Source organism: Zalophus californianus, chromosome 12, assembly GCF_009762305.2.
Source record: "Zalophus californianus isolate mZalCal1 chromosome 12, mZalCal1.pri.v2, whole genome shotgun sequence".
Lineage (NCBI taxonomy): Eukaryota > Metazoa > Chordata > Mammalia > Carnivora > Otariidae > Zalophus > Zalophus californianus.
The window spans coordinates 86,430,192-86,442,584 of NC_045606.1; the positions used below are offsets into that span (position 1 = coordinate 86,430,192).

Here is a 12,393-nt window from a genome sequence, read left to right on the forward strand (position 1 = left end):
TGACAGGCAGACTACCTGTACATATCCCCTGAGGAAGTACGGAAGTACTGAAGGGCTGCCACACCATCCAGAACATACTTAAAATGGCAGCCAGCGCCTTTAGAACTGAGTAAAACCACCATTTATAACCATTTTTAGATGAGGCTCAATGACAACTTTCTTTTCTTTCTTTTTTACCTTTTAAACCTTCTCAGCTTGGATGCCCTAAAGAGAGTGGCGGTTATAATTTACCCATTTCACAGAGGGAAAAGACAAGCCAAAGATGTAATAAATAACCTGCCTGAGGAATTAGTTGTTCTAAGTAACCAAGACTATGTTTCAGCCAAATGTGTTTTTGCCATTAGCTTCATATACAAAGTATATTCTTCAGCTCATAAACATTGTTTCTCAATTTCAGAATCGAAATCCACACTGACAAACTCTAGAGGGTTTGAGATACCCTGCCAGTTGACATAGGTGAGCTGATGTTTTTTAAAAAACAATAAATAACCTTAAACTTCTAAATAGGCTATTGAAACCAAGTTTATACACAAAGGGTACAGGTATATTTACTTTATCTAGAATTTTGCCTCTTCAGTTACTAAATCTCTTACTGAATAATCAAGATGTTACTTGGCTCCGAGGACCCTAGGGAATAAAATGTCACCAGTGCAGCTGCTATACTCGCTGCTCACAGCCTTTCAAATTAAAAAAAGGGGAAGGAGGGCCCAATACAAATGCAGAATTTAATTAGTTAGTAAAAGCCCAAATCCTTGCTCAAAGCCCTGTTCTTCCTGCAATATCGCATTCTTTTCTTCTTGTGTAAACTTTTCATTATGAAGGAGACATCTTTATAATACAATAACTCTAGTTATAATGTAACTGCTGGTAACATAACTCCTGCATTAGAAAAGACAGCATGTTCAAGTAATGTTGTTTTAATACAATTTGTGTTCAGCAGAAGCCAAGTCAACTTGGTCATTTAGAATTTGATCAATGTGAATTAGTGTCTTACTGAGATAAACCATTTGATCATTTAGAAATTGATCAATGAGAATCAGAGATAAAACATTTATCATGTACATTTGGTCTATCAGAGCCATTCACGCAGCACTAAAGTAGGTTATAAACAGACATCAATAAGTGTTAGAGATGATGTGCAGGGTACCTGTCAGCTGCAGATACAAATACATATACAACAGTATATAATTTTAAGCCTTTTGATAAGGCAAGCTATTCAATAGGGCAGCTGGAGCCACCGAAAACTTGCTGGAGCTCCACTTTGGAGAAACCAAAGAGAAGGAGAAGCACAGCAAAACTGAACAGCTCAAACTTTTGAAATAAGTTTTAATTAAAAGTAAGAGGTAAGTAACATAAATTTACTTGGCTACACTTCTAGAAAAGTTTTAAGACTATTAATCAGGGTAAATTTGGTACCTGCAGTACAATTAGTTCTATTAATCTAGTATTTCCAAATTGAAGTCACACTGACATTCAGGCACACTGGCTTCTCATCTAACAGAATTATAAATTTGCCAGTCAAACCTTATTTAATTATTTTACAGCCAATTAAGCAGGATCTTTAAACACTGTTGCTTAAAACTGTCCATGATCCCATGTGTAATTACAGAGAACACAAGAAACACCTGCTGATACCACCGGCATGTAATCCTCAGCTTCACTAATTCATTTCCAGTATAGCTATTAAAATCATCCACCCAAAAGAAACAAAACGGGACTGCCGGTGCAGAGGAGCAGAATTTGCCACCCCAAGACATGTCTCTCTGGCATAAGGATTATTTTTGGTTGATGGGTTTTAAGAAACTGCCAACACGTGAGAAGTTCTGCAAACCAAAGAGAAGTGACCCTTTTGCAGGAGACACTGACTCGTCTAAAGGAATCCTCCATTTGCAGGGGCCTCTCTCTTGTGGTATCAGGAAGAGAGGATGACTCAACCTCTAGAAACTCATCAGTGGAGAAGAGGATGACTTAAGTCTGCATAACAACCTTACCCATGTTTACCGTGCTCGCATAACTGATTTTGTATCTCCGAAATCTTTTGTCTTTTGCTGAAGGTGCTATTTAAGGTGATGGTTAAGGCCATTTTGGAGAGTTACTCACCTCCTCCAGGTCTCTCTCATGTATACACGTTACTACACTTTGAGTTGTTTTCTCCTGTTAATTGTTTTTAAACCAACTTAATTATTCGACCAGCCAAAGATCCTAGACGAAGGGAAAACTTTTCCACCCCTACATCAAAGTGAAAAACCTAATAAAACCAAAAACATTTTGAAGTTAAAGCATTTCACATTGAAGAAAACTTTGAAAATATGGTAATACTTACAAAATCCATTTTATCTCTAAGAGTTTTGCATAGCATTCCTCAGATACTCTAAAATCACCTAAACTTCTTCCACAGGGTAATTAATCTCTTAATACCTTATAAGGATAACCCAGGCTTCTTCCATGAGCCTAAATTTATAAGTCAGGTTTCAACAACTTCGTTCAAGGATAAAAGTGAAAACCCTTCTAAAGTTGGGCACACAAAGGAGTATTACTAGTATTCAGGTACGATCTCATAGAATCATACTCCTTTACAAGTGCTTCATCTTTCAACAAAACTGAAGCCAAGCTGAAATGTTACACCTTGAACGAAAGGAGTCCAAAAATATTTTCAACAGACCTATGTCACTTCCCACATTCATACTTTCTCCTTTAGGGAAGGTGGAAACGGTCCACTTTGTTATCTATGACAGCATGGGAAAGAAATATCAATTGTCTTTAAAATGCTTTTCATTTATTTGATATTGTATTGTCTTCACAAGGTTTCCATTGCCTTCAGAATATTCTATATTTCTTTGATATGTGCTTAACATTTTTTTTATTTAAAAAAACTCATATGTACAAAATACACTTGTAATAATGCTTCCTTTTTACAGATGTGGTACACAGGATCTAATCCACCCAAGGAGGTCTGATTCTGATAGGGATCAAGAGATAGAGCCCCTGCAGCCCTCTCCCTGTTCTCTGACACATCCCTCACCACACCCTCCCTGTCCCCACGGCTTCATCCCTTGTCTTTGGTTGGGCTGAGAGCTCCTGGAGGATAAGAACTCTTTCTATTGTTTGTTTGTTTTCAGAGGGGGGTTTAACATCACATAGATTTTGTCTGGAAACAAATACAGAAATTTGTCCTATGGCGCACAGTCATATAACTAGAGTTGGACAGAATAATAAAATTATCACAATATATATAACAATAAAATCAAATATTCACTGAGCATTTATCTTGTGCTAGACCTGTGCTAAGTACCATCAATGTAACATTTAATATAGTATTTTGTTTAATTAATTACCTACCAGGTGAAGAATAAGGATTAACACGGGGAACAATTCTCAGTACACTGAGCTATGTGACATGGTACCAGCATCACGAAACTAAGAACTAGCACCATAAATTGATCTATTTAACAGATAATAACAAAGAGTGATAAAAGCAATTGGAACTGCTAACAGTGATTGTTTCTAGTTGGACTGGGAAAAGTAAAGCTTATCTTCTGAATAAAAGCTAGATGTAAAAAATTGCTGGATCTGCTAAGGGATTTGGGTTTTATAGCTAAAATGCTAAAGCTATTGTGGGGTAAAAGTTCTTGCAGGAAAACAAAGAGCATACATTCTTAATTTCCAAACTGTTTAATTCCTACTGAAAAAAATGTAAATAATATTTTTAATAACTTATTAGGGACACAATTATCCCATGATAATAGAACTACCTTTTTTTTTTTTTTTTCAAAAGCTCTTTATTTTAAAATTCTGTCTTCCTCCTGCTCTCTGATGGTCTCCCAAGTTCCATACTGGTAAGATCCTACCTGTTTCCTCATAGCTGTATATTCAGAACTCAGAGGGCATGTCACAGAGGAGCTCTCTGAATGAATGACGTGTTGATTAAATAGGGGGGAAAATGCCATTAAATCTAAAGTGTTTTAATGGTTTCCTGCCAAAACTATAAACTGAAGGACTAAAGTGTGAGTTAATATTTAAGCATCCCTAAAATAATTCCATTAGCTATCCTGGCAGGATGCATCGACGTGACTGGTGTTTATCATGTGTGGCTTCAAATGCTCTTAGCTTTCTTTCTCTTTACAGTGATTTTGTAAATGTGACCCCCATAAGGTGTATATCGCCCTTGAAACTGCAATTTAAAAAGCTTCCAACTCCTGTAACCAAGATGCACCCAAATGAAATCTTCCATCAGATAAAATTAAATCCTCCTCAAAGTCCTTCTGAGCCTGTTGTCTAAGGGGGACTGCTGAGATCAGCTCTGTCATGAAATGAAAAGGATATAGTACACTGCCTTGCAAAAGATTAAAGCTGCCATGATTACCTGGGATGCCCAAATCTGTAAGGAGAAACCAAGTTCCACTGAGTAATTTCAGGGCCTAAAAGATGGTAAGTATCTCTTAGAGCCAAGGCACTATTACTTCCTAGGTGTGAAGCTAAGAACCTCACTACAAATCAAAAATACAATATTCTAGGAAGCTCGGTCTAGCAGATAGTACTGAAAAAAAAAAATATAATAATAATATAATGAAAACCACTCTCTTGAAAAGCTAGCTCTTAAAACTCCCTCATAGTATGTAAAAACCTGGAGTTTTGTTTGTACTACATTTAATCAAACTGCAAATTCTGAGGGCAGAGTCCCCAAGACTGTCCTCACCCTGACATCATCTGCCAGGTTCAAAGGGTTCCCCAAACCACTCTTAACCTTTAATAATTTGCTAAAAGGACTCACAGAACTCACAGAAAGCTATTAAACTCACAGTTATGGTTTATTATGGGAAATGATATGGAAAACCAGCCAAATGAAGAGATATATAGGACAAAGTCTGGGAGAGTTCCAGATGCAAAGTTTCCACTGTCCTCAAGATGTTCTACTCTCCTGGCAGCAACCTGTGATAATATGCACAGAGTATTATCAACTGGGGAAGCCTACCCAAATTCCAGTGTCCAGGGTTTCAGTGGTATATGGGCTTGTTTGACAAGCTGCCCATGTGGCTGAATTCAGTCTCTGGTACCACTTCCCTGGAGGCTGGGCTGATACCACATGGCCCAAAGGGCCTAATCAAGACTAATGAGACACTTCCATCACTCAGGAAATTCCAAGGGGTGAGAGGTTACCTCTCCCAGAAGATGAGTATAAAGACTAGACCTCTCTTTGGGAAAGGCCAAATTCTCTACCACACCAGGTTAGAGCAGAATTAAGAAAGAATACTATCTTCTAAAGGTAAGAGAGAATGAAGCTGCTGAGGCTCTGATTAAAACGAAGTCTAACCTATAGAGCCATGTTGTCTTGGAGAAAGTAAGTCAGCAGGACCTTTAGTTTTGAGTTCCATGTACCCTCTCATTTGCCAGCAGGTTAGCCCAGGCTGAATGACATGGCAGGTGCACGGGCTTTCAGAAGAGTGATTCTTTTCATCTCAAACCAGACTTAACTCTATAAAAATCCAGCTTCCACCAATTTTCCAATCTGCTAAACTTCTATTTCTGTTTCTCCCTGGCCCCTCTATCCAGGTGTTATGGGCTGCATTGGGCTCCCCCTCTCCCAAATTCATATGTTGAAGACCTAATGACTGGTATCAGAAAGTATATTTGGACAGAGGGCTCTCAAAGAGATCATTAAATTAAAATGAAGTCATCAGGGTGAGCCCTAATCCAATGGGATTCCTAGGAAAAAGGGATTAAGACGCAGATGCAGAGAGGCAGACATTGTGAAGACAGGGAGAAGACGGCCCCCCGCAAGCCAAGCAGAGTGGCCTCGGGGGAAGCCAACCCTGCTGGCACCCTGATCGCAGACTGCCAGCCTCCAGAATTGCGAGAAAATCAATCTCTGTTAGACCACTCAGTCTGCAGGACTTTGTTAGGCAGCCCTAGCCAGCGAATACACCAGTCATTCGCTAATTCCTACCTAATCTCTCAATGATTTGTTTGCACCCATCTCTTTCTTTTCTCTGTGGCTTACAGAGTCCTCTCATCTATGTAGTACTACTGCTAACTGTTCCTCATGCCTCCAAATCAAATGCCTCACCTCCACTGTCAGACTACTGTTACTCAAGGAGCACAGAAATCAGGGCATTTACCTGGTCAAAGACCTTCCAAAAACTTCTTGCTAAATGAAGACCAACTTTTTAGCCCAATAGTTAATGATGACCCCTACTGACCTTTCCAACTTCGTCTTGCACGAGAGTCCCTCTGAGTCAAGCCACTGATCTGAACTAATTTCTCACCCACCAACTAAAGAGCATGATTTTCCTTCTGAATACTTTTCCTTTCCATCTACTCAGTACTCCTCTTCTAGCCTCAACTAAATTAGTATCTTCTTTAGGAGAACGTCACAGATCATTCTAGTCAGAACTGACCTCCTTTGATTTACCTTAACCAATTTTTTTTTAAAGATTTTATTTATTTATTTGAGAGAGAGAGAATGAGAGATAGAGAGCACGAGAGGGAAGAGGGTCAGAGGGAGAAGCAGACTCCCTGCTGAGCAGGGAGCCCGATGTGGGACTCGATCCCGGGACTCCAGGATCATGACCTGAGCCGAAGGCAGTCGCTTAACCAACTGAGCCACCCAGGCGCCCTGATTTACCTTAAAATTTAGGTATTTGAATAGCTGTCCTCTTACAATGAAGAAATACCCAAGGTGCCTAGTCAAAAATTCTCATGGTACAAAGACAAAAAAGTTAACAAATACTACTTTATCATTAGGGAGAAAGATAAACATATAACTTAAAAATTATGTATACAGAACACCTCTTAAAATCAAGTCCATATCTAATTTTATATCTAAATACTTAAGATAGCATGTTAATCTTTAAGAGTGAGATCTGTGGCCCTTTCTCAGAAGGTCTTTCCCTGCTGCCCCTAAAAAGAGAATTCACTAACAAAGACTGGAGGTCTGTTTAAATATACCTCAAACCATCTTTAAATTAAAAAAAAAAAAAATCTTTTTTTTTAAAAACATCAACATTAAAAGAACACAAATTGCACCACAGCAAAAAGTAGTAACATTACACCTTAGGTTTAATCATTTTATCAAATGCTTATAAACATGCACCAAGAAGGAGGTCAGAGCCCAGTGCGATCTTTCAACAAAGCCTGTCACAATACCTTTTTTTGCTTCACTAATTTGCACATGTGCTACTAACAGGGGTTACACAATAGAACTATTTATACTCTCAGGAAAATTCTGAATGATGTCTTCTCACCTATCCTGAGAACTGGCAGCAAAGGGAAAGTACAGGGCTATGGGTCATGGACACGTTGATCCATCAATTACAGAACATTCATTTAAACATTCCAAGGATTAACAGAGGCAGCAATTTAACATCACCTTCATAATCAAGGGCAAGGTAAAGTCTGTGATTTAAATGCTTTCAAGGTACATGTGAAGAAATGAAAACAGCTTAAACAGGAGAAGAGTGGATACTCAAATTTGGACATGCCCATCATTTTATTACATAAAAGTGAATGGTCTCTATGTTTCCGTTATTAATAGCAATTTCCTATCACCTTCATAATCAAGGGCAGCCTATCTTATGTAGTATGATTACAAATTAAAATTCTATTACCACTGCTTTCAATTTTCCCTTAACTTCATAAAATTGAGTTGCAAACAAGCTTTCATCAAAGGTTCTTTCCTTGTGTTTGAATTCCACTAACGGCAGATAACGTGGATACACCTCAACTGCCCAAACACACTTCCAAGTATTCCAGAGGGCTATACAACAAACTACCTTCTGTGCAAAAAGCAATAAAGTTGTACTTGCATCTTGTCAAGAACAGTAAATAATTATAATAGTGTTAAAAACTTACTTGAACTTTGCTTCCACTTCTTCAGCAGCTTTCTGATATTGTTCAGTGGTGACTTTGTAGAATTCTGAGCTCTGTGGACAAAGATTGATAGTAGAGTTTTCACTGTCCAAGAGGACAAAATGTGTGCAGGGCTTACAATTACAAAAAATACATAAAATCTTTGTTCAGCCATTCAAGCAAGAGGACAAAGATTTCTTGCATAAGTGGCATAGCAACTTCGAAAAATGCATGTAAAGGTGTCCATTTAAATAATAGTATGTCTGCTGGCATACAAGTTATAATTAAAATAAACTTTCATGGTTAAAATGCATCATTATTTGATCCATGAGAACATTCTTAACATATTTTGCCTACTATTCCAGTGTTCTACCTAGGATATTCAAGGTTCTTTTTCTTTTTAACACGGTATTTTTGTCCTTGAGATGGATTCTTTATGGATTAGAATGTGTTCTATCACCTCCCTATGACAGCAAGAGCATCAACATTTATAACATATTAATCAGTAAGAACAGAGGACGGATTTAGGTAATTTTTACACCAAAAAAAAAAAAAAAAATGTTTCCACTATTACATAAATGAACATAAATCAAGTTGCAATAGGAAGTTAATGCCTTTCCTGAGGCAGAAAAATTTAGAACTGTCTATTCTGGCTGGCTACTTTGAAACCTCTCTTACTGCAGGGGGTAGCCTAAATGACCCCAGGAACCTTTAGACTCAATGAAGTATCCTGCAAAATGTGTCCCAGTACAAAAGAACGCTACACAATACAGTGGTCTACTGTGCACCTTCAATCCCTAATCACTCAGGTTTCACATGCATGACTTGGGGTAGTTTATTTTTTAATAAATCATTGTTGGTTGAGGAGAAAATGAAAATGAAATCCTCTTCACATCAGTGACCCCTTTGCATTTAACAATCTGGGTTGCCCAATGACAGTCACATCCCGGTTTGCTGGATGTAGATAAAATCAATAGGTATGTGATTAGACAGCAGACTCAGGGTGGCTGGAGCAGTGGACAGGTCACCATTTGAGATGATGAATGGCTCTCTATCAACCTAGAGTCCCCTACGATGCTAACATTTACTATAATCTTATTTGGGCTGCGATTTATCTTTCTTGCACCTGATCAATAAAGATGAACAGAACAGTTGTAAGGATCGATTGTAATTTTTTATCATTTTCAAGCACGAAGGTGCATTTTTGACAGGAAGACAATATTCTAAGTACACTCCTCCTGCATTTCTTAAAATTACAATTTGAGTGACCAACTTCATCAGTCTATATGCCGAGAGGTTTTTTTAATTAATCTGTAGGTCTCTTACCAAAAGGCCATTTGTCTTCTCAGATATTTTAACTTGAGATTGTGTCACAACTTCCTTTCAGTTTTACTTGTAAGATTTGTCTTTCCATGAAAATACACACCAGTCACAACATGATCTTTTGCAATGTTTGATTTAAGCTTTTTTGTGAACCCTTCTAACAAAGAGGCAGTAAAAAGGCAGTTACTAATCTACCAGTAACACTGATGAGAAACTCCCCATATTACTATGATAAACTGTCAAGTGGACACTATGTTACTGAATTACCTATTAAAATTCTCGTGAAGCAATAACATCTTGATTAATACTTTCAATTATTTTAAGCATTGAAACTAATGTCCAGACAGAGCCAGGACTAGGTTGAAAGATCTGCTTTCTGGTTCTGTTCTGTGACCCTGAGCAAGTCCTCCAAACTCCCTCAGCTTCCTTTCCACTGTTCCTAACCTGTAAAATATGGATGATACTAGCCCTGCCTATCTCTGCCAAAGCGGCTACAGAAATCCAACAAGATGGACACCAGAGCTGTGAAACCCGTTAAGTGCTTTTGCAGAGTAAGAGCAACAATGTACGAATACCCAGTATTTATTTATTCTCCTGCTGGCAAGCATACTGAAAATAAAATAGTCTTGGAGGAAAAAACTAATTTCGGCAAAACTAATTCTGGGTACAAATTCAAAATAATCAAAGGCAAATGGTAAGCTTTTTTTTTTTTTAAGATTTTATTTATCTACTTGACACAGAGAGAGAGACAGCTAGAGAGGGAACACAAGCAGGGGGAGCAGGAGAGGGAGAAGCTGGCTCCCCGCTGAGCAGGGAGTCTGATGCGGGGCTCAATCCCAGGACTCTGGGATCATGGCCTGAGCCGAAGGCAAACGCTTAACGACCGAGCCACCCAGGTGCCCCAATAGTAAGCTTTCTAACAAAAATGATGCACAAAAGAGTTCTGTCATACTATAAGTTAGTGAGCTCCCCTCTGCTTTGTAATGCCAAATGCAGGTAAAATTATTACTAATTTTGTTGAAGTCTCCCTAGGATGTTAAACACATATACACACAAAAAAACCATGTACCTGTGTTGTCCGCAATCTTAGCTTTTAACTTCTCAAGTTAAAGTTTTAGGCTTTATTTACGCCCTGTATTTCCACCTCAGTAGCCAGATTCCCACATTGTATAAGTCTTTCTAACAAAGAAAAAGCTCCAGGAGGCAACAACATATAACAACTAAGGGAATAAACACAAATATGCCCAAGATTTGTACGTAGACACTGTTTAATTCACGTTAATTATTTACTTATTTATTCAACAAAATTAGATACTTATCCCAATAATGTTCACCTTGGGGAAACAGATAGTCAAGAAGCTTTCCATCTGATGTAAGAGTAAAGAAAAATACTCATAAGGAAAGGTCACAAATACTGAGTTAAAAGTTGTGGAGAGTGTTACTGGAGCTCAGAAACAGTAATTTTGGTCTCAATTCTGGTCTCAGAAAATACTTTTAAAAATCAACAACCATAAATAAAAAAACATTCTCAATACGCTTGCCAGCAGGAGATTGAATAAATACTGGGTATTCGTACAGTGGAAATCTACACAGTGATGAAAAAGAATGAATTAGACATACATGTGGAGCAAAAAAAACAGCAAGTTCTAGATACGATATCACAGAGTGTAATTTATGTCGTTTGGAAAAAGGCAAAATAACAAAATAGGATTCTTAAATAGCAAATTCCACTGATTATCTCCAAGTGGTAGCAGTTTGGTGGTGGCAATAGGAGATGAAGGGGCAGAATAACACAAAGAAAGGAAACACAGTGGGTCTTCACTGCCTTGCTATATTTCTTAAAATGAAGTGTATACAGCTATTTATTACACTGGTTATAATATTCTGTAATATATACAAAAATTGTATTATTCTCCTCTATTGCCCCAAAGGAGCTAATTAACAGCAACAAATGATTTAATATAGCCAGAAAACAGAAGTATGTGCAGGGGGATATGTGCTGAAGAGGTTGGCTTAGTCAAGATTTTGTAATGCTAAGCTACTGCAGAATGTCCACACATTACCAAATAAAAGTATTTTTTCAATTTCTATTGTGAAATAATTTTGGATTTACAGAAAAGGGACAAAAATAGTGGAAAGTTTCTGAGGCGCCTGGGTGGCTGAGTTGGTTAAGTGTCCAACTCTTGATTTCAGCTCAGGTAGTGATATCAGGGTCGGGAGATGGAGCCCCATGTTGGGCTCCATGCTCAGCACAGAGTCGGCTTGAGATTCTCCCTCTCTCCCTCAGCCCCTCTCCCTGCTCATATAAATGAATAAAATCTTTTAAAAAAAATAGTGGAAACCTTTGGTCTATCTTCATCCTCGTTCCTTTCATGTCAACATCTCAGATAATCACAGTACAATCATCAAAATGAGTAAGTTAACAATGCTACATTACATTACTAGTAACAAGTAGTAGCTAAATTGCAGACTTTATTTGGATTTCTCCGGTTCTTCTACAAACGTTCTTTTCCTATTTCAGGACCCAATCCAGAATGTCATATTGCATTTAGCTGTTATAGCTCCTCAGTCTCCTCTTCTCTGTGACAGTTCCTCAGCCTCCCCTTGTCTTTTATGACACCTTGACACTCCTGAGGAACACCAGTTGGATATTTTGTAGAATGGTAATTTGGGCTTATCTAACGTTTTCTCATTATTAGATTGATGTTATTATGCATTACTGAGACAAATACCATAGAAGCAATGGGCCCTTCTTCAAGCTGGACCCCAAACTACTCCCCAGACTCTGGCTTCACAGCTGCCTACCAATGCTGCAATGTTGTCCACAGCTCTCTGTACTTCGATGAGCGAGTCACAGCAGAGCCACATACCAATGACAGCTCCATCCTGGTAAAACAGCACATGTTACTTTACCCCAACAGTTCTCTCACATCTGTAAGATGGGGAGGGTCACAGAAGCGGCCTAATAAAAATCTCTGGGAGATTAACTATGATCATTCATGTAAAGTTCTTTGAAAAGTACCTAGGGCTATATATGGTAAGCATTACAGGAATGTTACCTATTATCTTTATAAATTATCTGAAGAGTAAAAAAAAGTATACAGTGTTGGGTAATTTTTTTCAAAAGCCATTTTAATAAAAATTTAATCTTTAAAAAACAAAAATCTTTTCTTCCTTTAAACCAATCATCGCTGAACTTTGCTTACACAGCTCATCTGTTCTATT

At 38.0% G+C, this 12,393-nt stretch overlaps 1 protein-coding gene across 4 annotated transcripts in view; it reads right to left on the reverse strand.

Annotated features, from left to right (window-relative positions):
* CHCHD3 (coiled-coil-helix-coiled-coil-helix domain containing 3) overlaps nucleotides 1-12,393 on the reverse strand; it is a 266,148-nt gene that overhangs the window by 43,957 nt on the left and 209,798 nt on the right. For all 4 annotated transcript variants that reach the window (XM_027574540.1, XM_027574541.1, XM_027574537.1 and 1 more), the window contains one exon: nucleotides 7,849-7,919. In XM_027574540.1, coding sequence (XP_027430341.1) covers nucleotides 7,849-7,919 — 71 coding nt within the window. The remainder of the gene's footprint in view (nucleotides 1-7,848; nucleotides 7,920-12,393) is intronic.